The following is a 26855-nucleotide window of genomic DNA, read 5'->3' on the forward strand; positions in this document are numbered from 1 at the left end:
TGGGAGGAGTTTATGCAGGGAAGAGACACGAGGCAATTTTAGCCTGTGGTGTTTCCAGAGGACCAACGCTCAGGAGAATCAGCTGGGACTGTACTGGTCTCTGGCTGCAGATGTGATGGCTACAGTCCTCTTTACCTTTGAAGATTTGCTGTACAATTGGGACAGTCTCGTCTGGAACCTCACAGCACGAGCCCTACGAAACTGGCGCTTTGGGAATCTTCGTGCCTTGCAGTTTCTACTGAGACCATGGTGCATCTCTCGTGGTATCTATCAGGTGAGGAGTTTCTTCACCATCACACTTCCAACTTAATGCTGAGTGTAAAACAACACATACTCAACTCTTGTCCCTTGTAGAATGTACCTTTCAAAGTGTACACACATACTCAACTCTTGATTCTTGTAGAACGTACCTTCCAAAGCTTACACACATATTCAACTCTTGATTTTTGTAGAAGATACCTTCCAAAGCTTACGCACATACTCAGCTCTTGATTTTCGTAGAATGTACCTTCCAAAGTTCTTAAGACTATAAGACATAGGACTAGAATTAGGCTATTTGGCCCATTGAGTCTGCTTTGCCATTCCACGATGGCTAATTTATTATCCGTTCAACCCAATTCTCCTGTCTTCTCCTCATAACCTTTGATGCCCTGACTAATCAAGAACCTATCAGCCTCCGCTTTAAATATAACACATGATTTGGCCTCCATGGCTGTCTGTGTCAATGAATTCCACAGATTCACCACCTTCTGAGAATGCCTTTTAAATGCTGTCTCAACCACTTCCTCTGCACATAGATACTTTTGTGTAGGAAATGTCTCCTTCAAGTTTTGCTTAAATCTTTCCCCCTCACCTTAAACCTCTCTAGTTCCTGATTCCTCAAACCTGGGGAAAAGACTGTGTGCATTCACTCTATCTATGCCCCTTGTGATTTTATACACCTCTGCAAGAATACCCCTTCAGTCTCCTAAACTCAAAGGAATATCTTACACACATATCAAAGTTGCTGGTGAACGCAGCAGGCCAGGCAGCATCTGTAGGAAGAGGTGCAGTCGACGTTTCAGGCCGAGACCCTTCGTCAGGACTAACTGAAGGAAGAGTGAGTAAGGGATTTGAAAGTTGGAGGGGGAGGGATAGAGCCAAGAGCTGGACAGGTGATAGGCAAAAGGGGATACGAGAGGATCATGGGACAGGAGGTCCAGGAAGAAAGACAAGCGGGGGAGGACCCAGAGGATGGGCAAGAGGTATATTCAGAGGGCCCCAAACAGTCCTTCCAGGTGAGGCAACACTTCACCTGTGAGTCGACTGGGGTGATATACTGCGTCCGGTGCTCCCGATGTGGCCTTTTATATATTGGCGAGACCCGACGCAGACTGGGAGACCGCTTTGCTGAACACCTACGCTCTGTCCGCCAGAGAAAGCAGGATCTCCCAGTGGCCAGACATTTTAATTCTACATCCCATTCCCATTCTGACATGTCCATCCACGGCCTCCTCTACTGTAAAGATGAAGCCACACTCAGGTTGGAGGAACAACACCTTATATTCCGTCTGGGTAGCCTCCAACCTGATGGCATGAACATCGACTTCTCTAACTTCCGCTAAGGCCCCACCTCCCCCTCGTACCCCATCTGTTACTCATTTTTATGCACACATTCTTTCTCTCACTCTCCTTTTTCTCCCTCTGTCCCTCTGAATATACCTCTTGCCCATCCTCTGGGTCCCCCCCCCCTTGTCTTTCTTCCCGGACCTCCTGTCCCATGATCCTCTCGTATCCCCTTTTGCCTATCACCTGTCCAGCTCTTGGCTCTATCCCTCCCCCTCCTGTCTTCTCGTATCATTTTGGATCTCCCCCTCCCCCTCCAACTTTCAAATCCTTTACTCACTCTTCCTTCAGTTAGTCCTGACGAAGGGCCTCGGCCTGAAACGTCGACTGCACCTCTTCCTACAGCTGCTGCCTGGCCTGCTGCGTTCACCAGCAACTTTGATGTGTGTTGCTTGAATTTCCAGCATCTGCAGAATTCCTGTTGTTTATCTTACACACATATTCAACTCTTGACTTTTGTAAAACGTACCTTCCAAAGCTTCCAATCTTACACTCCTTTTACTGAGTTCAGTATGACCAATAGTTCAGTATCAGCAACTAATTAATTTCGTAAGGGTTCCAGATGATCCAGAGGCGATAGGACTTTGGTTATTGCAGAACAGAGGGACCTAGGAATATAAATACGTGGTTGTGATATTGAGACATGATGCATTTTAGATTACAGGGAGGAGAGAAGTTGTTGGAGAGAACAGGGGATGTCCATGCACACCAAGATGGTCCATGACTGTATGAAATAGTGCAAAGGGCCAATTCACATAGTTGAGAAAGCAGAGAGAAACATGCTTCAACATCTCTTCTGAAAGCTTGCATTCCCTCAGCACTGTGGTCAGCCTGCTGTCTCTGCTCAGCTGGCTGCAGTGGGATCTGAACTCACTCTCTCTAGCTCTGAGCCCCTGAGTGCAGGGTCTTGTATATTCATTATTTGGAGTATGATCTTTCAGATTCAGGATGGACAAAATTCCTGTAGCTTAATAAGACATTTGAAAGATTTATACCACTCAGTGGCCATTTTATTAGATACTTGAGTGGAACGCGGTGTGGTCTGCTGCTGTAGCCCATCCACTTCAAGGATCTACATGTGTTCGGAGATGCTCTTCTGCACACCACTGCTGTAACGCATGCTTATTTGAGATCCTGTCACCTTCCTGTCCACTTGAACCAATCTGGCCATTCTCTTCTGACTTCTCTCATTAAAAATCACTAGGTGATTTTTTTGTTTTTCACACCATTCTCTGTAAACTCTAGAGACTGCAGTCTCAGGAGAACAGCAGTTTCTGAGACAGTCAAACCACCCCATCTGGCACCAACAATCATTCCACGATCAAAACCATGTAGATCACATTTCTTCTTCATTCTGATGTTTGGTCTGAACAATAACTGAACCTTTTGACCGTGCCTGCATGCTTTTATGGATTGCTGTCACATGATGGACTGATTAGATATTTGCAGTAATGAGCAGGTGTAGCTTATAACGTGCCTACTGAGTGTGTATGTTTAATGCCCTCAGGTTGCCTGGCATGGATAATGTTGATAGCCAGAATCTATTTCCCATGGTGTAACTAGCACTAGGCATCAGGGATTGAGGGTGAAAGATGAAATATTTAAGGGGAACATCTTCACTCTGATTGGTGAGTGTGTGGAACAAGCTGCCAGCAGAAGTGGTGGATGCGGGTTCAGTTGTAACATTTTAGTTTGGATAGGTACATGGATGAGAGGGGTATGGAGTGATAGTGTTTGGGTGCAGTCCAGCATGAATTAGATGGGCCGAAGCTCCTGCTTTTGTGCTGTTGTGTTCTATGATGCTATCATTAATATAGTAAGGGGTTTAAGGTGAGATGGAGGAAGTATAAGATATAAGTCAGATTGCACACACATAGTAGTGCCTCCCCCGTGTGCTTAACCACTGTACGGTAGCCAAGAAGTTAGTACAATGCTTCACACAATGTTTTTGGGTCCATGACCCAAATTCAATTCCTGCTGCTATCTGTAAGGAGTTTGTCAATTCTCCCCGTGTCTGTGTGGGTTTCCTCCCACAGTCAAAAGACGTGCAGATTGGTAGGTTAGTTGGTCATTGCAAATTGTTCTGTGATTAGGTTAGGGTTAAATCGGGGATTGCTGGGTGGCGTGGCTTGAACAGCCAGAAGGACCCATTCCGTGCTGTATCTCAATAAGAAAAAGTGCTTTTAAATGACACTATTGTATCTGGCTTAACCACTCCTTCTGACAGCTTGTACCATATACTCACCATCCTCTGCATGGAAAAGTTGCCCCTCAGGTCCTTTATTAAATCTTTCTCCTCTCACTGAGAGCCCATGGCCCTAGTTTTAAACTTCCCTACCCTGGGGGAAAAACTGTTATCATCAACAATGTTTAAACTTATGAAAGACAACTGGAATGTAAGAGCAGGGATGTAATGCTGAGGCCTTATAAAGCATTGGTCAGACCATATTTGGAGTATGAGCAGTGCTGGGCCACTTATCTAAGAAAGGATGTGCTGGCATTGGAGAGGATCCAGAGGAGGTTCACGAGAATGATCCCAGGAATGAAAGGGCAATGTATGTGAAGCACTTGATGGCTCCGGACCTTGTGTCTTCTGGAGTTTAGAAGAATGGGGGGGGGGGTGTTCTCATTGAAACCTATTGAATATTGAAAGGCCTAAACATAGTGGATGTGGAGAGGATGTTTCCTTTAGTAGAACATCCTAGGACCAGATAGCACAGCCTCAGAATACAAAGACATTCCTTTAGAATAGACATGAGGAATATCTTTAGCCAAAAAGTGTTGAATGTGTAGAATTCATTGTCACAGATGGTTGTGGGGGCCAAGCCATTGGGTATATTTAAAGTGGAGGTTGATAGATTCCTGATTAGTCAGAGTGTCAAAGGTTACGATGAGAAGGTGGAAGATTGGGGTTGAAAGGGATGATAAATCGGCCATGATCGAATGACTCAATGGGCCAAATGTTATAGTTCTTATCCTACGCTTTATGGTCTTATAAGGTCGCACTTTGTTCTCCTACAGAGTGGCAGTGGGTCTGTTTTTAACACTGTATATCTCTATGACTTTATAATATTTAAACACAAAATGATTGAACTGTATTGTTTTGCACAGTGAATTCCAGACCCTGACGTTGAATGGAAATGGTTAGATAGGATGGAAGTTATTATTGAGTCATGAAGTAACACATACTTCAGACTGTGGGAAGAAACCAGATTGGCTGAGTTCATTGCTGGTGCAAACAGTTTCCCAAGTCATTTCCAAATACAGCAAACTGTGGAGTGGATGGCTTCATTAAATTCTGTCATGAGTGCTCTTTGGATTGGTCCTAATTTGAAAGATGTTGGCGAAGGTTCAAAGAATTTGGAAAATGCACTGGGAAACAACAAGCAATGTCTTTATTGGATAACACATACACAAAATTCCAGAGGAATTCAGGAGAGGTCAGGTAGCATTTACAAAGAGGGATATACCGTTGTCATTTCGGGAGGAAGGGGGCAGAAGCTAGATATAGAGTCGAACACAAGAGAATTTGCTGATGCTGGAAATCCAAAGAAACATACACAAAATTCTGGAGGAACTCAATGGGTTAGGCAGCATCTATGGAGGAGAATGAACAGTCGACGTATTGGGTTGAGACCCTTCATCAGGACTGGAAAGGAATGGGGCAGAAGCCTAGATATAGAGTTAAACACAAGAGAATTTGCAGATGCTGGAAATCCGGAGCTCATTCCATATAGTTACCAGTCTCAGCGTGAAGAAGTTGCCCCTCATCCCTTTTAAATATTTCCCTCTCATCCTAAACTTAATGCCCCCAATTTTTGGTTTATTCTCCCCGGGAAAAAGACTGTGTGCTTTCACCCTAAACTGCCCCTGATCACTTTTTATAGCTCTATGTGATCACCCCTCCATCTCCTGCATTCCAGTGAATAAAGTCCTAGCCTACCCAACTTCTCCCTCTAACTCAGTTCCTCGAGTCCTGTCAGTTTTACCTCTCAGTCAATAGAGTTATTATTGATTGCCAAGTCCAATGTTGAATCTATAATGAGGCTTATTTTTTCTTAGCTTAATGATGGAAATAAAGACACGTACATTGAAACATACAGTGAAGTGCGTCATTGTGTTAGTGGCCAACACTGTCTGAAGATCTGGGGGCAACCTGCAAATGTCACCATGCTTCCGGTGCCAATATAGCATGTCCCCAATTTAGAAACACTAACCTGTACGGCTTGGGAACGTGGGAGGAAACTGAAGCATCTGGAGCAAACCGGAATGGTCACGGGGAGGACATATGGCGAGAATTGAATCCCAGTCGGTCAAAGTTGGTGCTGTAAAGCGATGTACTTATGGCTACATTACCATGCCAACCCATGGAATATTCAAGGAAGAAAGCGATAATGCCCTTTCTCACTGAGCAAGGATGGTCCTGAGTAACATGAACTCACACTGTACTTCGTATAAGATCGCAAGAAGTGGCAGCAGGAAGACTGACTGGTCTGTTCTAAATCTTTTCTGTCAATTCCACACTTAGTGTGGGTCTCAAACCCATAGGGCTGATCACTGAGAATTTCTCACAGAAGGCCTGCTATTGATATTCTATTATTAGATGTCAGGAGCTGTGTTGCTGCTGAGAATAATTTTACAGGCTTTTCTTTCCTGATCTTAAAATGTGAAATCAGCAGTTTCAGATTCTTAGCTCTGTACAAGCTAACGGAATCTTGGAATGATATTGTGCTGGAACACAGGCTCACTTTCAAGGACTCTGCAGCTCATGTTCTCAGGATTATTTGTTTACCTTTAAATTTACACAATTTGTTTTCTTTTGGACTTTGGCAGTTCCTCAGTCTTTGTGTGTAGTCTCTCAGAAATTCTGTTGTCTTTCTTTATTTTCCTGTAAATGCCTGCAAGAAAATTAATCTCAGGGTGGTAAGTAGTGACATATATTTACTTTGATACGTAATTGACTTAGACTTTGAGAAAAAAAAGCCCTTGAGCCAAATTGGTTCAAGATACCACCCGGACCTATCACAAACAAGAGAAAATCTGCAGATGCTGGAAATAAAAGCAGCCACACGCAAAATGCTGGAGGATCTCAGCAGGCCAGGCAGCATCTATGTAAAAGTGTAAACAGTCAAGTTTCGATCCAGGACCCTTCATCAGGACTGGTGAAAAAAGAAGAGAGGTCAGTGGGGGGAGGGGAGGAAGAAATATAAGGTAGTAGGTGATAGGTGAAATTGGGAGGGGGAGTGGGTGAGGTAAAGAGCTGGGAAGACGATTGATGAAGAGATAAAGGGCTGAAAAAGGAAGAAACTGATAGGAGAGGACAGAAGACCATGGAAGAAAGGGAAGGGGGAGGAGCGCCAATGGGTAGGTAAGAAGATAAGGTAATAGAGGGAAAGGGAAATGGGAATGGGGAATGGTGAAGGAGTGGGGAGGCCATTACCGCAAGTTCGAGAAATGGACGTTCATACCATTAAGTTGGAGACTACCCAGATGGATTATAAGGTGTTGCTTCTCTAACCTGAGTGAGGCCTCATCACAGCAGTAGAGCGGGCCATGGACTGACATATCGGAATGGGAATGGGAAGTGGAATTAAAATAGGTGGCTACTGGGGTATCCCTTTAAACCAGGGGTTCCCAGCATTTTTAATGCAATGGACCAGTGCTATTAACCTAGAGGTCCGTGGACTCCAGGTTGGGAACCCCTGCTCTAAATCTTACTGGTCCAAAAATAAATCTAAGAGTCTTTTAAACTCTAGAAGTGTACCTGTCTCTACCTCTTCCTCTAGCAGCTCGTTCCATAAAACCACCCCCTTACTTGTGGAAATCTTGCTTTAAATCTTTTCTCTCTCACCTTAAATCTACGCCCCACCCCCTGATTTAGATTCCCAGAACCCATGACCATCTATATTACATACAGTACTGTGACAATGTCTTAGGCACGTATATATATCTAGGGAGCTTAAAACCTTTGCATAGTACTGTAGTAATTTTATGTATTGTACTGTACCACTGCCTAAAAAAAATTCATGACATATAGAGAACATAGAACATAGAATAGTACAGGCCCTTCGGCCCAGAATGTTGTACCAACCCTCAAACCCTGCCTCCCATATAACCCCTCACCTTAAATTCCTCCATATACCTATCTAGTAGTCTCTTAAACTTCACTGGTGTATCTGCCTCCACTACTGACTCAGGCAGTGCATTCTACGCACCAACCGTTCTCTGAGTAAAAAACCTTCCTCTAATATCCCCCTTGAACTTCCCATCCCTTACCTTAAAGCCATATCCTCTTGTATTGAGCAGTGGTGCCCTGGGGAAGAGGCCCTGGCTATCCACTCTATCTATTCCTGTTATTATCGTGTACACCTCTATCATGTCTCCTCTCATCCTCCTTCTCTCCAAAGAGTAAAGCCCTAGCTCTCTTAATCTCTGATCATAATGCATACTCTCTAAACCAGGCAGCATCCTGGTAGATCTCCTCTGTACCCTTTCCAGTGCTTCCACATCCTTCCTATAGTGAGGCGACCAGAACTGAACACAGTACTCCAAGTGTGGCCTAACCAGAGTTTTATAGAGCTGCATCATTACATTACGACTCTTAAACTCTATCCCTCGACTTATGAAAGCTAACACCCCATAAGCTTTCTTAACTACCCTATCCACCTGTGAGGCAACTTTCAGGGATCTGTGGACATGTACCCCCAGATCCCTCTGCTCCTCCACACTACCAAGTATCCTGCCATTTACTTTGTACTCTGCCTTGGAGTTTGTCCTTCCAAAGTGTACCACCTTACACTTCTCCGGGTTGAACTCCATCTGCCACTTCTCAGCCCACTTCTGCATCCTATCAATGTCTCTCTGCAATCTTCGACAATCCTCTACACTATCTACAACACCACCAACCTTTGTGTTGTCTGCAAACTTGCCAACCCACCCTTCTACCCCCACATCCAGGTCGTTAATAAAAATCACGAAAAGTAGAGGTCCCAGAACAGATCCTTGTGGGACACCACTAGTCACAATCCTCCTATCTGAATGTACTCCCTTCACCACAACCCTCTGCCTTCTGCAGGCAAGCCAATTCTGAATCCACCTGGCCAAACTTCCCTGGATCCCATGCCTTCTGACTTTCTGAATAAGCCTACCGTGTGGAACCTTGTCAAATGCCTTACTAAAATCCATATAGATCACATCCACTACACTACCCTCATCTATATGCCTGGTCACCTCCTCAAAGAACTCTTATCAGGCTTGTTAGACACAATCTGCCCTTCACAAAGCCATGCTGACTATCCCTGATCAGACGATGATTCTCTAAATGCCCATAGATCCTATCTGTAAGAATCTCTTCCAACAGCTTTCCCACCACAGATATAAGGCTCACTGGTCTATAATTACCCGGACTATCCCTACCACCTTTTTTGAACATATGTGAGTGATGATAAAGCTGATTCTGATGTGGGTCTCTATTGTGGACTGAGAGTGCGGAGAGAGCAGGGAGAGGAGAATTATTGTTGTGAAAAGGATATTTAAAGGTGACCTGAGGAGAAAGTTTTTTATGCAGAGACTGGTAGGTGCCTGGAATGGGCTAGTAGTGAAGGAACTACTGCTAGTAGTAGTGATGCACTGCCTGTTGAAGGTATTTGGAGTTGGCATCGAGGGCAGCAGATCATTGTTGACTGGTGGCCTGTCCAGTGCAGTGCTGTTTTATGTACTATGAGATCCTTTGTGTTTTTCTAAGCCCAATGAAATCTTTGGGCTCTCTACGTTCTGCCTATTCAGGGCTCTGCTCATTCACGGCCCCACACTGTCCCTGATCTTCACACCTCCACCACTGGTGGACATGTCACATTTCACCCCAACCTCTGGACCTTCCTGCCCATAGATACTTCATACTTTATTGTTGCCAAACAATTGATACTAGAGCGTACAATCATCACAGCGATATTTGATTCTGCTCTTCGTGCTCCCTGGAGTACAAATCGATGGTAAATATTAAAAATTTAAAAAGATCTCCTGAACCCACCACAAACTCCCTTATCGTTAAACCCCCAGCACATTTCCCTGTGATATACTGGAAGTGGCAGCACCCCCCCCCCCCCCCCGCCCCCATATTTGGAGGATGAACCATAGTGAGTCTGCTTGGTCCCGGCCTCATCAAGAGCAAATTAAAAACATTTTGGCATGGATTTTTTTTTTGGGCTCTGGTCTGGAGAACTCCCCCATGACAGTTACGGATAATTTCTTTCTTTTTCCTTCTTTGGACTGGGATAAGTGGAAGTTGAAGGAATGCTGGTTGTTTATTCTCTGCAGCCTTTCTGATTTTGGGTCTGAAATACCCATTGTGTTGATGGGCAACAGAAGAATGCAACAGGCTTGTACACTAATAAGGCATAGATTTGTTGCCATCAGTTTGAGGAAGATGGAAGCTTTCTTTCCCGATTTTATCTTCTGAATGCTGGGGCGCCATGGTAGGGTGGTGGTTAGTACAACACAATTATAGCTTGAGGCATCGGAGTTCGGAGATCAATTCCGCATCCTCTATGAAAAAGTTTGTACATTCTTCCCGAGACTGCATGGGTTTCCTCCAGGTGCTCTGGCTTTCTCCGACATTCCAAAGACGTAGCGGGTAATAGGTTCATTGGTCATTGTAAATTGTCCTGTGATTAGGCTAGGGTTAAATCTGTGGGTTGCTGGGCGGCGTGGCTCGTTGGGCTGGAAAGGCCTATTTTGTGCTGTATTTCTAAAATGGAATAAAACATAACTACAAGGGATCCCTTTTGTGTTGCTGCCTCACATCTTCAGTGACCTGGATTGGAATTGGAATTAGTGGATTATCGTCATTTGTGCCAAGATACAGCGAAAAGCTTGCCTTGTCTTGATCTGTTCCTGCAGATCAGATCATTGTATAGTGTGTTGAGGTATAAGAAGGTAAAACAATAATATCGTACTAGGGAACTGTTCAATACTCTTATAACAGTGGGATAGAAGCTGTCATTGAGCCTGGTGGGATGTGCTTTCAGGATTTTGTACCTTCTGCCTGATGGAAGAAGGAAGAAGAGAGACTGTCAGGCTAGGTGGGGTCTTTGATTATGCTGGCTACTTTGCTGAGGCAGCGAGGTGTAGACAGAGTTGACGGAGGGGAGGCTGGTTTCTGTGATGAGCTGAGATGTGTCCAGAACTCTCTGCAGTTTCTTGTGGTCACGGGCACAGAAATTGCCCTACCAAGCCACGATGCATCCTAGTAGGATACTCAATGGTCCATCAATTAAAAATTGGTGACAGTCAAAGGGCACATGCCAAATTTCTGTATCCTCCTGAGGATGTAGAGCTGCTTTTTAGCTTTCATGGCCATGGTTAGATCAGGACAAGCTATTGGTGATGTTTACTCCTGGGAATTCAAAGCCTTCAATCTTCTCGACCACAGAACGGTTGGTGTAAACTGGAGTGCTGTGGTTCGGCTTTCTGAGTGCAATATTACGGAAGGCACTTCAAAAATGTAAGTTTTCCTGTTCCAGATTAAGTTGGGATCAGCCTATCCACCTGTCAGTCTTTGGTTCACTGACCTTGTTGGAAGCGAGTGCTCGGCTGAGTTGTGTCTGCCCTGTGGATTGTACTTTTATTTCCGGTACAGAGCTGCAGTGGGCAACACTTTGGCTAGAGACCTTCATCAAGGAAACACTTTGATACTTGTCCCCAGGGTTACAGAGCACAGCTAGCTAACTGGTTGCATCTGGTCCGGTAAGGAGGGGCCACTGCACAGGATCGGAAAAAGCTGCCGAAAATTGTAACTTAAAGCCATCATGGGCACTAGCCTCTCCTGCATCCGGGACACCTTCAAAAGGTGATGCCTCAAAAAGGTGTCATCCATCATTAAGGACCCCTATCACCCAGGACATGCCCTCTTCTCATTGCTACCATCAATGAGGGGGCCTGATGACACACACTCAACAATTCAGGAACAGCTTCTTCCCCTCTGCCATCAGATTTCTGAATGGGCGTTGAACCCATGAACACTATATTTTTTGCTCTTTTTGCGCTATTTATTTAAGTTAATTTTTAAACATATACTTCTTATTCTAATTTACAGCTTTTTTTATTATTATGTATTGTGACGTACTGCTGCCACAAAACAACAAATCTCATGACATATGCCTGTGATATTAAACCTGATTCTGATTCAGATTCTGGCCAGGTTCTGCAGATGAAGACTTAAAAGCTGCAGAAATGAGTCACATGTCACAAAAGTACTCTTGACCACAAAAAATTTAACACTACATGTTTCCTGTCATGTGTGGGATGTCTGGAACTATTTCCTTCATTGTGGATATTACCAGATTTTGTGAGGCTACAGCTGTGTGGGAGTATCATACAGCATCCATTGAGCTGCTGACAGAATTCAGAGGGAGTGCATGTCTCTTAGGTATTTGATTCAAATCCAGATAATTTATTTATCGCATGTACATCAAAACATATAGTGAAATACATTCTTCTTGTGAACAACCAGCACAGCCTAAGGATGCGCTCGGGGCAGCCCAAAAATGTTGCCACGCTTTCCATCGTCAACATAGAATGTCCACTGTGCTTAGCAGAGCAATGCACAACACAACAAGTGACACAGCAACTATGGCAAAACAAGCCCATTCCACACACACACACACACACACAGTCCTCTAATGCCAGTACAGCCCGTCTTCACCCTCCAGACTCCAGACTCCAGACTTGGACTCGCTGATATTGAGCCTTTGACTTCCCCAGTGGACTCACGGAGATCCCCCCCCCCCCGTGCACATACACAGCCCTCTAACCCCAGGACAGTCTCTCTTCGGCCTTCAGACTCAGACTCGCTGATACTGGGCCTTTGACTTCTCCAGTGGACTTGGACTCACAGGTATTGGGCCTTCAGCTTCCCCAGCAGATCCACAGAGATGCCTAGACTTGGGGCTCCGGCACTGGGCCTCAACGCTAGACCTACAGCCTTTGATCTTCAGCACTGACCCCACAGCTTGCCAGTAACAATGAAAGAGGACCCTGGATGAGGACCTCGATCTCCAGACACGCCGATGATGGGATCTCAAACACGAGGCCTTGAACTCTAGTTTCGCTGACTCGCGTATCCTGGGAGGTCACTGACCCTCGTGTCTCTTGCTCACATGGAATTTCAATCCATGTCAGACATACAAACAACATGGATCACCACTGTATGTGCAGTGTTAGTAGGCCTCAGTAACTTCAGAGTCACACAGAATGGAAACAGACCTATCGGCCCATCAGGTTCATGCCAGCGAAGATTCCCATCAAAGTTAGTTGAATTTACCTGTGTTTGGTTCATATCGCTCTAAACTAGGGGTTTCCAATCTGGGGTCTATGGACCCCTTGGTTAATGGTAAGGGTCCAAGGCATAAAATAGATTGGAAACCCTTGCTCTAAACCTTCCTATCCAAGTATCTGTCTATTTGTCACATATACAACCCTGAGACTCAATTTCCTGCAGGCATTCACAGCAAATGCAGGAAACACAATAGAGTCAATGAAAGATCACACCCAACAGGATGGACAAACTAACCAATGTGCAAAAAAAACAACAAAAGCCTGATCAAACAACAGGAATTCTGCAGATGCTGGAAATTCAAACAACACACATAAAAGTTGCTGGTGAACGCAACAGGCCAGGCGGCATCTCTAGGAAGAGGTGCAGTCGACGTTTCAGGCCGAGACCCTTCGTCAGGACTAACTGAAGGAAGAGTGAGTAAGGGATTTGAAAGTTGGAGGGGGAGGGGGAGATCCAAAATGATAGGAGAAGACAGGAGGGGGAGGGATGGAGCCAAGAGCTGGACAGGTGATAGGCAAAAGGGATATGAGAGGATCATGGGACAGGAGGTCTGGGAAGAAAGACAAGGGGGGGGGGACCCAGAGGATGGGCAAGGGGTATATTCAGAGGGACAGAGGGAGAAAAAGGAGAGTGAGAGAAAGAATGTGTGTATAAAAATAAGTAACAGATGGGGTACGAAGGGGAGGTGGGGCATTAGCGGAAGTTTGAGAAGTCGATGTTCATGCCATCAGGTTGGAGGCTACCCAGACGGAATATAAGGTGTTGTTCCTCCAACCTGAGTGTGGCTTCATCTTTACAGTAGAGGAGGCCGTGGATAGACATGTCAGAATGGGAATGGGATGTGGAATTAAAATGTGTGGCCACTGAGAGATCCTGCTTTCTCTGGCGGACAGAGCGTAGGTGTTCAGCAAAGCGGTCTCCCAGTCTGCGTCGGGTCTTGCCAATATATAAAAGGCCACATCGGGAGCACCAGACGCAGTATATCACCCCAGCTGACTCACAGGTGAAGTGTTGCCTCACCTGGAAGGACTGTTTTTTTTTTACAAAATTCTTTATTACAAATGTCGGTGCTATACAATATTTACAAACCCAGTGACTAACACATTTACTACACTACAAACAGACAATACATGTTAAACCAATATATTGCCATCCTCATCAATGATGGCATTTACACCCTGCGGAGCCCAACGGTCCCGGAACATCTCGACGGTCGCCGTGGACTGTGCGTATTCCTTTTCAATATTCACCCGGGCACGAACATACCCCCTAAACATAGCCAGGCAGTCCGCCCAGGGAGAACCTCCTGCCACCCTTTTCCAGGAGCCACGGATGGCAATTTTCGCCAGCCCCAGGAGCAAGTTGACAAGGACATTCTCATCCCTCTGTGCCCCCCTCCTTACTGGATGACCATATATGAATAGGGTGGGACTGAAATGCAACCAGAAGGCGAGAAGCAGCCCACGCAAATACGCGAAAAGGGGCTGCAGCCTCACACACTCCACGTACATATGGTACACGGTCTCCTCCAGCCCGCAGAAGTGACACGCGGCTGGGAGATCCGTGTACAAACTAAAGAACTTATTGCAGGGCACTGCTTTATGCAGCACCCTCCAGCCGAGATCCCCAAGGTGCATGGGAAGGACTCCCTTGTAGAAGGACTTCCATTGGGGACCCCCCTCACCTCCAGGTGGAAAGACCGACCGCCATGGCGTGTCGGGACGGTGGACAAATGCTAGGAAGTGGAGGGTGTGGAGCAGCAGCCCATAAAGGTACCTCCTGCCTGCATCCCTGAATGGGATTGTGGGTGTTGATGAAAGACAGCTCAAATTGTGTGGATTCGTCTCTCGGGTAAGGCTGCGGGGCCTGGGCCCGACGAGCAGCTCAGCCCGAGTCGTTCCACACACCTGAGCGGCACTGACATCCGTTGAGACAGGGCAAGGGTCGGCCAGGACCCCGCCCTCTGCCAGAGGAGGGGATTCCCGGCCTGAGGCAACCATGTTCCAGACTCTCAGTAGGTCCTGATAGAAGCCGGGCAGCCTCTGCAAAGCAGCACGGCTGACGCCCGCCGGTGGTAGCTGCATATCTTCGGCAAGACAGCAGCCCCTCCGGAGGAAGAAAGTCGCCAACACGTGCCACCTGGGAGGGTGCTCGGCGTACAGGAATCTCTGCAGAGTCCTGAGGCGGAGAGCTGCCAGTCGTGTGCGTACACACACCAGCGACTGTCCGCCCTCTCCTTCTGGGAGACTCAGAACCGCTGCGGAGACCCAGTGCTTCCTGTTTCCCCAGAAGAAGTCCACTAGCTTCCTCTGCATTCTTGCGACAAAAGGGGCGGGGGGGGCCAAGGTGACCATCCAGTACCACAACATGGAGGCCACCAGCTGGTTTATGACCACCACCCTGCCTCGATAGGAAAGCACCCTGAGAAGGCCTGATCAGCGCCCTAGCCGGGCCATGACCTTTGTCTCCAGGTCCTGCCAGTTCGCCAGCCAGGTCTCCCCAGAAGGACTCAGGTAGACTCCCAGATAGAGAAGACGTCTGGTGCTCCACTCAAAAGCTCTCATCTCCTCCGGCAGGGAGTCCACCTGCCACTGGCCTACTAAGAGTCCAGAACATTTCGCCCAGTTGATCCTGGTGGAGGATGCCGCCGAGAAAACATCTTGGCACTCACGCATCCTCCGCAGGTCACAGGGGTCTGTCATCATGAGGAGTACGTCATCGGCGTAGGCCGAGAGGACGACCCCCATGTCCGGTTCGCGCAGAACCAGACCTGTCAGCCTTCGCCGAAGAAGGCTGAGGAATGGCTTGACACAGATCGCATACAGTTGACCGGACATGGGGCACCCTTGACGCACTCCTCTTCGGAAGTGGATAGGTCCTGTCAATGATCCGTTAATCTTAACTAGGCACTCTGCGGCAGAGTACAGGAGCCGAACTCAGGCCACAAAGTGTGGTCCGAGCCCAAAAGCCTGCAGGGTGCCCACCAGGAAACTGTGGTCCACCCGGTCAAAAGCCTTCTCCTGGTCAAGAGAAAGAAACGCTGCCGGGGTCCCAGTCTCCTGGAGTAGGTGGATCAGGTCCCATACTAGGTGGACATTGTCCTGGATGGAGCGGCCCGGGACTGTGTAAGATTGATCAGGATGGACCACCTGTCCAATTACCGAACCCAGACGGTTGGCCATTGCCCGGGCGAAGATCTTGTAGTCTGCGCACAAGAGGGAGACCGGCCGCCAGTTCTTTAGCAGGCGGAGGTCTCCCTTCTTGGGCAGTAGGACCACAACAGCTCTTCGCCATGAGAGGGGCATTTCTCCGGTGGCTAGGCTCTCCCCTAGGACAAGGCTGTAATCATCCCCCAGGACATCCCAAAAAGCCTGATAAAACTCAACACTCAGTCCATCCAAACCAGGGGACTTGCCCCTCCGGAGTTGCCGAAGGGCAGTGGACAGCTCCTCCCGAGTCAGGGGAGCATCCAGACGCACTGCGTCCTCTGGGCTGACCTTAGGCAAATCCTTCCAGACCTCATTACACGCCTCCGCATTTGACGGATCTGGCGAGAATAAGGACCGATAGAATGAACGGACCTCGTTGTTAATTCCATCAGGGTCCGTGATGGAGGAGCCATCGGCAGCCAGCAGCTCCACTAGCTGCTTTTGAACTCCCCGCCACCTTTCCAACGAGTAGAAGAAGGGTGAGCCACGGTGCAAATCCTGCAGCATTTGGATCCGTGACCTCACGTACGCACCTCGGGACTGCTGGAGCTGCAGGTTCCTTAGTGCGTCCTTCTTCTCCTGGTATTCCTGCCACAGCTGCTGGTCTCCAGCGGTCGGACCGAGGCGGGACTCCAGGTCAAGCAACGCTCTCTCAAGCCGCTCAACCTCAGAGCTCCGCCTCTTTGTCGACCCCCTAGTGTACTCCCGACATAAAAACCGGATCTGGGCTTTGCCCACATCCCACCATAGCCGTAGGGAGCAGAACTCTCTCCGCCTCTCCTTCCAGGAGACCCAGAAAGCTGGGAACGAATCCCGGAGTCTGCGTCGGGTCTTGCCAATATATAAAAGGCCACATCGGGAGCACCGGATGCAGTATATCACCCCAGCTGACTCACAGGTGAAGTGTTGCCTCACCTGGAAGGACTGTTTGGGGCCCTGAATGGTGGTAAGGGAGGAAGTGTAAGGGCATGTGTAGCACTTGTTCTGCTTACACAGATAAGTGCCAGGAGGGAGATCAGTGGGGAGGGATGGGGGGACGAATGGACAAGGGAGTTACGTAGGGAGCGATCCCTGTGGAATGCAGAGGGGGGGGGAGGGAAAGATGTGCTTAGTGGTGGGATCCCGTTGGAGGTGGCGGAAGTTACGGAGAATAATATGTTGGACCCGGAGGCTGGTGGGGTGGTAGGTGAGGACCAGGGGAACGCTATTCCTAGTGGGAATATCATACCAAACTGTGATGTATGCAGATAGAATACTCTGTGTGGTGTATTGGTAAAATTTGGTGACAGTCAACAGGGACATGCCAAGTTTCTTTAGTGCTTTAAGGAAGCAGAGGTGCTGGTAAGCTTTCTTGGCCACAGAGTCTATGTGACTGGATCAGTTCAGGCAGTAGTGATGTTTACACCAAGGAACTTGAAGCTCTCAACTGTCTCCATGTCAACACCGTTGATGGGACGGGAGCGTGTGCACCGCCCCTCTTCTTGATGTTAATGACCAGCTCTTTGGTTTGCTGACATTGAGGGAAAGGGTGTTGTCTTGACACCACGCCAGTCTTAGCTAGCTTTTTGTACTCCATTCTTTTAAATCACTTACTGATACTAAGCGACAGATCGAGACTTGCCTCCCTCCTTAACTTACCTTCCACTCCTGGTGAGCTTGTAATACACCAGCTGCTGAATCCTTTGTAAGAATTCTCCATCCTGTCCTCCCTCACAGCCACCTCTTTGATCAAGTAGACCCGATTTGACCAGCTTGGCTTCATAGCTTTCCTGCAGCCCAGTACGAACAGGAAAAGCCTTCCCCACCACTGAGCACATTTACAAGTAGCATTGCCACAAGAAAGCAGCATCTGTCATCAGGTACCCCCCGCGACCCAGACTATGATACTACAATCAGGGAGAAGGTACAGGAGCTTTAGGTCCCACACCACCAGGTTCAGGAACAATTATTACCCTACAACCATCAGGCTGCTGAACCAGCATGGATAACTTCACTCATCTTAACACTGATCTAATTCCACAACCTACAGACTCACTTTCAAGGATTCTACAACTCATGTTCTCAGTATTATTTATTGATTATTTGTACCATTTGCCTTCTTTTGTACATTGATTATTTGTCAGTCTTTGTTATGTATCATTTTCCATAAATTCAATTGTACTTTATTTTCCTGTAATTGCCTCCAAGAAAGTGAATCTCAGGGTTGTATATGGTGACATATTTGTATTTTGATAATAAACTTACTTTGAACTTCGAGCATTAATTGCAATGGGATTCAGCATAAGCACGTAAGTGATACTGAAGGAACCAACAATGCCCTGGAGTGCAGTTAAGCAGCTTGTAAAGTTGCTGTGCTCATAGGCAGTGATGCAGTCCGAGAGGAAGTGGTTTTGCATCGAAGGATCTTCACGGTAAGTGCAACCAACAATCACTAACTCCCAGGCAGTCTCACACACTGACAGGAAACTCTACACGGTTCACTCCAGTTTCCTTAGTACAGAATATTACAAGTTCAGGAGGGCTTATTTATTTAGTAAAGCGTACCAGGCTACTCTATAGAGTTCAATGCAGGCATTTACAGAAAAATAAATACAATTGAATTTATGAAAAACTATACATAACAAAAGAAGACAAATTGTACAAATAAATAATACTGAAAACATGAGTTGTAGAGTCCTTGTAAGTGAGTCCATAAGTTGTGAAATCCATTCAGAGTTGGGGTGGGTGAAGTTATTCATGCCAGTTCAAAAGTCTGATGGTTGTGGGGCAATAATTGTTCCTGAACTTGGTGGTGTGGGTCTTGAGACTCTTGTACCTTCTTCCCAATGGCAGCAGTGAGAAGAGAGCATGGTCTGGACGATGAGGGTCCTTGATGGTGGATACTGCTTTCCTTTTGCAGCGCTGCTTGTAATTCTGCTCAATGGTGGGGAGAACTTTTCCTGTGATGGACTGGGTTGTATCTACTTTCTGTTTCATTTTCTGTCCTTGAGCATTGGTTTTTCCATACCGGCCTGTGATGCAACCAGACAGTATAATCTCCACTGTGCATCTATAGAAATTTATCAGTGATTTAGATGACGTTTTGGAAGTAAATAAATAATACTGAGAACATGAGTTCTAGAGTCCTTGAAAATGAATCTGCAGGATGTAAAATCACTTCAGCGTTGAGGTGAGTGAAGTTATCCACGGGTTCAGGAGCCTGATGGTTGTAGGGTAACTTCCTGCACTTGGTGGTGTGGACCGAAGGCTTCTGTACCTACTGCCCTACAGTACCAGCAAGACACATTTTTGGGCCACACAGTTGATGTGAAGGCAGTGAGTGACTGGGGAACACATACAAACTGCTGAGTTCCTCCTGCATTTTATGTGCGTTGCTCGGATTTCCAGCATCTGTAGATTTTCTCTTGTTTGTGGATGACTGGGTAAGACGGGAAAGAAAGAGAAGACGGTTTTCTAAAATAAGACAGAAAACCCCTCAGAGGGGAACAGGCAGGAATTCTGCAGGGCTGGAAGGCAAATGGGAGAAGAATCTGGCCAGATTTTACTTCAATTTCTTTTATTTCATGTTGCAGATGACACAAAGGTTGGTTGTGTCGTGGATAGTGTTGAGGGTAGCAGGCTACAATGTGACATTGACAGGGTGCAAAGCTGAACTGAGAAGTGGCAGATGGGATTCAGTCAGGAAAAGTATGAAGTGATTCACTTTGAAGGCAGAGAACAGGGTTAATGGCAAAATTCTTGGCAGTGTGGAGGAATAGAGGGATCTTGTGTTTTGTGTCCATTGATCCCTCAAAGTATCTGCACAAGTTGATGGTATGTTCAAGAAGTTGTATGGTGGATTAGTCATTAGTTGAAGGACTGAGTTCAGGAGCTGCAAGGTAGTGTTGCAGCTGTATAAAGCTCTGGTTCGACCACACTTGGAATATTGTGTATAGTTCTGGTTGCCTCATTATAGGAAGGATGTGGAAGCCATAGAGAGGGTGCAGAGAAGAATCACCAGGATGCTGATTGAATTAGAGAACATGTCTTATGAAGATAGATTGGGCAAGCTAGGGCTATTCTCTTTGGAACAAAGGAGGATGAAAGGTGACTTGATAGAGGTGTACAAGATGATAAGAGGCATAGATAGGGTGGACAGCTATAGTCTTTTTCCAAGGGCAGAAATGGCTAACATGAGTGGGCATAATTTTAAGGTGATTGGAGGAAAGAACAGGGAAGTCAGAGGTAGATTTTTATTACACACAAAGTGGTGGATATGTATTCTACGTTCTATAATGAATGTATTCAGCAGACCAGGTAGCATCTTTACAGGGGAAACACAGTAACTGATTCAGGTCAGTGACCTTACACTGGAACTGCAGCATCCCCAGAGCCCTCAGATTTTATTTTGGCTTTCTGGCATCTGTGATATTTTGCTTCTATAAACTGTGCTGGTGACACTGACCAAGGGATAAGTAGAGCCCTCAGGTGACTTCCTGTGGAATAACCATAAACCCATAATATAGAGGAGCAGTCAGTGTAAGTTCATGGGCTGTAAAGAGCTTTGATAATCCTGAAAGATACCATGTCTGTGGAATGATTGTTGGTGCCAGATGGGGTGGTTTGAGTATCTCAGAAACTGCAAATCTCCTGGGATTTTTATACACATTAGTCTCTGGAATTTACAGAGGATGGTGCAAAAAAAAAATCCAGTGAACAGCAATTCTGTGGACGAAAATGTCTTGTCAATGAGAGACGTCAGAGTAGAATGGCTAAGATGTTTCAAGCTGACAGGAAGGCAACAATAACTCAACCACGTGTTACAACAGTGGTGTGCAGAGGAGAATCTCTGAATGCACAACATGTCCAATCTTGAATTGGATGGGCTACAGCAGCAGAAGAGCACAAACATACAGAAACACACTCAGTGTCCACATTATTAGGTACCTCTTGTACTTAATAAGGTATTTGTTCAAAGACGAAAATATCTATAGATGCTGGAGATCCAAAGCAACATACTCAGAATGCTGGAGGAACTCAGCAGGCCAGGCAGCATCTGTGGAAAAGAGTAAAAGGTGGAAATGTTTAGGTTAGGGTTAAATTGGGGTTGCTGGATGGTGTGGCCCAAAGGACCAGAAGGGCCTATTTCATGCTGTATCTCTAAATAAAACAAATAAATTGCTGGGCAGAAGCCTGCGAGAAACTGCAGGGAGTGTGGATGCAGCACAGCACGGCTGTTCTCTCTTGGCTGCGCAACTGAAATGCTCTCGTGCAGCTGAGAAGCAACATTGGTACTCTGCTGTGACTGCAGATAAAGTTTAAAAGCTAGCCTTATTTGTCAGATGTAATTCGAAACATCAGAATAATGAAATGTGTCGTTTGTGATCAAAACAGTCCAACACAGTCTGAGGATGTGCTGGAGGCAGCCCACAAGTGCTGCCACACTTCGGGCGCCAGCATAGCACTCCCGAACTCGTACACCTTTGGAATATGGGAGGAAACCAGAGCATCCGGAGGAAACACAGGCAGACGTGGGGAGAATGCACAAGCTCCTTACAGACAGTGGTGGGAATTGAACTCCGATCAGTAAACACCAGTGCTAACGTGCTGCTGTTATGCTGAAAGTTTCTGGAGATTTCTTCATTACTTACTGTATGAATGGCTCAGCTAAGATAAAATTTCTTTTCTGTGTAAAATGCATTCTCAGAACATGACAACGGTTTAGTGAAACATCCTCTCCTCCTTTGTTGCTGCGCTGCTGGAATTGGACACGGCTAGAAAAAGCTCAGGGAAACGTGAAAGATTTTCTTTGTTGTACTGTATTTTATTATACCCTTCAATTAATAAATAAAATCAAATGTATGTAATTTTTCAATTTTCATTCTAAATATTCGTAGTGTGCATATTACAGAAAACAAAAACATTTAAAGTGCTGCACAGTTTTCAGGCTGTGTAAAAGTTTCCTGCTCAGAGCAATGGTTGGTGTACGCAGCTGTAAAAAAAAATTAGAGGGAGTGTTGCTCAGCATGTCATAGAAATCAGCTTCTCCTCCGTGGACTCATTTCTCACTGCCTCATGAAAACAGACAGAATAAACAAAGGCCCCACTCACCCGGGCTTTGGCGCTTCTCTCCTTCCCACGGGGCAGAAGATACGAAAGCTTCAAGAGTGGCGCGGTGGTGTAGTAGCACAATGCCAATGATCAAAAGATCGAGGTTCAGTGCCCACTGCTGTCTGTCAGGAGTTTGTGCGTTCTCCCCGTGACCCTGCGGGTTTCCTCCGGGTGCTCTTGTTTCCTCACACATTTCAAAGATGCACGGGTTAGGGTTAGTCAGCTGTAGCATACTGTGTTGGCGCTGGAAAATTACAAATGTCACTCCACTCAATAAGGAGAGAGGGAGGCAAAATACAGGAAATTGTAGACCAGTTAGCCTGACCTCAGTGGTTGGAGTCCATTATTGAGCCCATAAGACATAGGAGCAGAATTAGGCCATTTGGCCCATTGAGTCTGCTCCACCATTCCATCAAGGCTGATTTATTATCACTCTCAACCCCATTCTTCTGCCTTTTTCCTGCAACCTTTGATGCCCTGACTAATAAAAACCTATCGGGCTCCATTTTAAATATGCCCAATGACTTGGCCTCCACAGCCTCTATGGCAATGAGTTCCACAGATTCACCACCCTCCACTAAAGAAATTCCTGCACATCTCTGTTCTAAGTGGAAGCTGTGCCCCCTGGTCATTAACTCCCCCGCTATAGGAAACATCATCTCCACGTCCACTCTATCTAGACCTTTCAACATACACCCTAAGCTTAATATATGCACAGGTGCTATGAAAAACTTAATTGCAGCAAATCACATGCACAGAGCATCAATAAGCAGCATCTGCAAGAAAAACAAATTAATCATAAATTATGGATAATTTTTCAAGTAAGAACAAATATAAGTAAAGTCCATTTTAATGCAAAGTGTTCGCAATGTTGCTAAACTGTAGTGATTTGGTAAGTTAGTGTTAACTCATTCAACATTATATCTCCAAAGGTAACTACCTCCCCCTCCCAACCCTGATTGCAGATAAAGTTTAAAAGTTAGCCTTATTTGTCAGATCTACTTCGAAAATCGAAATAGTGAAATGCATCACTTGTGACCAAAACAGTCCAACGCAGTCCGAGGACGTGCAGGAGGCAGCCCACAAATGCGACCCCACTACAGGTGCCTGCATAGCATTCCCACAACTCACTAACCCTAACCCGTACATCTTTGGAATATGGGAGGAAACCGGAGCATCCGGAGGAAACCCTTGAGGACATGGGGAGAACATATAAGCTCCTTACAGACAGTGGTGGGAATTGAACACCGGCACTATAAAGCAATTGCGTTAACCGCTACGCTAACATGCTGCTGTTATGCCAGCAGTTCTTGGAGATTTCTTCATTACTTACTGTATGAATGGCTCAGCTAAGTTAAAATTTCTTTTCTGGGTAAAGTGCATTCTCAGAACATGACAACGGTTCAGTGAAACATCCTCTCCTCACCAGTGCAGCAGGGAACTATACCGTTAGTTCTTAGAAGTTCACAAGTAATAACAAATATCTCATAAAGGAAGCATGGCTGTAATTACATCTGGAGCATTCCGTCAGCCAGAGCCCGGGCCTGGGGGTGTCTGTTCAGTCTCCCCTTTCTGAGCTAAGTGCAATGTTATAAGGAGGGAAGGGGCTAGTTTAAATAGCCACTGTTTCACCTGAAAGGGCCGTAAAGGATCTTCATTTCCAAAAAAAAGATAATGTGGGAGGGTGGGTAAGTATGTTTGCAGTGACACAAAGATGGCGTACTGGACTGTTACTCATGTTCTCAGTATTATTTTTTAATTTGCATTTTTTAAAATTTTTATTTATTTTACTTATTTATTTAGATATACAGTGCGGAACAGGCCTTCTGGCCCTATGAGCCACACCACCCTGCAATCCATCTTTTTAACCACTAGCTTGATCAAGGCCAATTTACAATGAGCAATTAAACTACTAACCTTTTGGAATGTGGGAGGAAACTGGAGCACCTGGGGAAAACCCACAACTCAGGGGAAGGAGGTACAAACTTCTTGCAGAGGACATTGGAATTGAACTCCGAACTCCAGCGCCCCAAGCCATAACAGTGTCACGCTAACTGCTGTGCTACCATGGCATCCCCATGTTCTCTGTACTTTGTTGTATTTGCACAATTTGTAGAACATTTCAGCACCGTACAGGATATTTGGCCCACGATGTTGTGTCGTCCTTTTCATCTACTCTAAGATCAATCTAACCCTTCCCTCCTCCATTATTCTATCGTCTATGTGCCTAAGAGTTTCTTAAATGCCTCTAAAAGCCATCACCCCTGGGAAGGCATTCCATGCACCCACCACTCTGTGTGTAAAAACCGTACAGAGTCAGGTTTAATATCACTAATGTATGTCATGAAGTTTGTTGTTCTAACATTGCAATACATAAAAACACTATCTATTACAATAAAACATGTAGATATACAGAAAAAAATTGAGTAAGTAGTGCAAAAAGTGAGCAAAAAATGTGAGGAGGTGTTCATGGGTTCATTGTTTTGAAACCTGATGGTGGAGGGAAAGAAGCTGTTCCTACCTCTGACATCCCCCCTATACTTAACTTCATTCACCTTAAAATTATGCCCCCTTGTATTAGCTAATTCTGCTCGGGGCAAAAGTCTCTGGCTACCTGCACATTGGTTGTTTGTTGATCTTTGTTTATGCATAGCTTTTCATACGTTCTTTTGTATTTCTGTATCCTCCAGTGAATATCTGCAAGAAAATGAGTCTCAGGGTTGTACATGGTGACATATCCATACTTTGATGACAATTATGATTAGACTTTGGTTTTTGCACAGAAGGTACGTGGGATATAGATCAGAGTATGAGGAAGATTTTGACTGTAGAAGCAGCTGAAAACTGGGGTGAGAATTTCTACACGGAGGCAGTGATAGGCTGCAAGTCCATGTAGGAAATGGTAAATTCGTTTATGATTGCCACGTAAAACCAATAGACATAGGAGCAGAATTAGGCTATTCCACCCATTGAGTCTTCTCTGCCATCCATTCGTGACTGATTTATTTTCCCTCTCAATCCCACTCTCCTGCTGTCTCCCCATAACCTTTGACATCCTTACTAATCAAGAACCTAGCGACTTTCGCTTTAAATATATCCAATGACTTAGCCTCCACAGCTGTCAGTGGCAATGAATTCTGCAGATTCACCACCCTCTGGCTAAATTCCTCCTCAACTCTGTTCTAAATGGACGTCCCTCTATTCTGAGGCTGTGCCCTCGGGTCCTAGACTCCCCCGCTATAGGAAACATCCGCTCCACATCTACTGTATCCAAGTCTTTCAATATTCAGCAGATTTCAATGAGATTTCCCCTCATTTTCTCAACAGGCTCAGTGTCATCCAATGCACTTTATACATTAACCCTTTAATTCCACACAAACTTGGACATTATTTTATGTAAGTACAGAACACACCATTTTACAATTTGGCATTTAATTTTGATAACATTTGTCTGAATTATTCCCTGTAGGTGGTTATTTGGATGTTTGTAAAAATATACATCTAAAGTTCTAGATGACCCCACCATCCAGACCGTGCTGCCTTCTCACTCATGACATCAGGAAGAAGATACAGGAGCCTCAGGACTCACACCACCAGGTTCAGGAACAGTTATTACCCCTCAACCACCAGGCTCTTGAACCAGAATGGATAACTTCACTCAACATAATTGAAATGTTCCCACAACCTATGGACTCACTTTCAGGGACTCTTTATCTCATTTCTTGATATTTATTGCTTGCTTATCTATCTATCTATCTATCTATCTATCCATTATTTATTTATTTTTATTCTTTCTTTTGTACTTGCACTGTTTGCTGTCTTTTGCACATTGGCTGTTTGTCCATCCTGTTGTTTCTTGGATTTAAAGAAAAAGTTTGTTTTGCATGCATATAATTTCATTCCGTTGAGGTAGTACGAGGGAAAGCAATAAAAGAATGCAGAATAAAGTGTACAGTTACAGAAAAAGTGCATTGTAGACAAACAATAAGGTGCAAGGCTGCAGTGAAGCAGATTGTGTGGTGGAGTCCCGTCAAGGTGGCACTGAGAACTGTGGGTGGTCGGATGGCAACTGGATGGATGGTGCTGTTTTTCATCTTGTTTGTTTTGCTGTTGTTGTTTTTTGTTTGTTGTGTTCTGTTTTGTTGAGCTCTGAGCTGTTTTGCCAAATGTTGCGGCTGTGCTACGTTGGCACCGGAATATGTGTTGACAATTGCGGGCTGCCCCCAACACCTCCTTGGGTGTGTTGGTTGTTGACACAAACGATGCATTTCACTGTGTGGGTATGAATCTGAATTTTATCAAAGTTCAACGTAAACTTTATTATCAAAGTGCATATATGTCACCATATGTAACCTTGAAATTAATTTTATTGTGGGCATAATAAATCTATAGCATAATAACCATAACAAACTCAATGAAAGGCTGCCCAACTAGAGAGTTCAACCATAGTGCAGAAGACAACAAACTGTACGAATAAAAAAAGAAACGATAATATAAATAAATAAGCAATAGATATTGAGAACATGAGATGAATAGTCTTTGAAAGTGAGTCCATTGGGAAGAGAACCATACTAGGGGATCACTGAATAGTCTTATAGCAGTGGAGTAGAAGCTGT

At 45.5% G+C, this 26855-nt stretch overlaps 1 protein-coding gene across 4 annotated transcripts in view; it reads left to right on the top strand.

The window, feature by feature from the left end:
• The window catches only part of frmd4a (FERM domain containing 4A), a 384495-nt gene that overhangs the window by 94875 nt on the left and 262765 nt on the right, over positions 1-26855 (top strand). For 2 of the 4 annotated variants that reach the window (XM_072241723.1, XM_072241725.1), the window contains exon 1: positions 101-274. The exons of the other annotated variants lie outside the window; for them this stretch is intronic. In XM_072241723.1, the coding sequence (XP_072097824.1) occupies positions 116-274 (159 nt within the window). In that variant the 5' untranslated portion in view covers positions 101-115. Of the gene's footprint in view, positions 1-100; positions 275-26855 lie in introns of those variants that run through there. 4 annotated transcript variants of the gene reach the window in all.

This window comes from Mobula birostris, chromosome 23, assembly GCF_030028105.1.
Source record: "Mobula birostris isolate sMobBir1 chromosome 23, sMobBir1.hap1, whole genome shotgun sequence".
Classification (NCBI taxonomy): Eukaryota; Metazoa; Chordata; class Chondrichthyes; order Myliobatiformes; family Myliobatidae; genus Mobula; species Mobula birostris.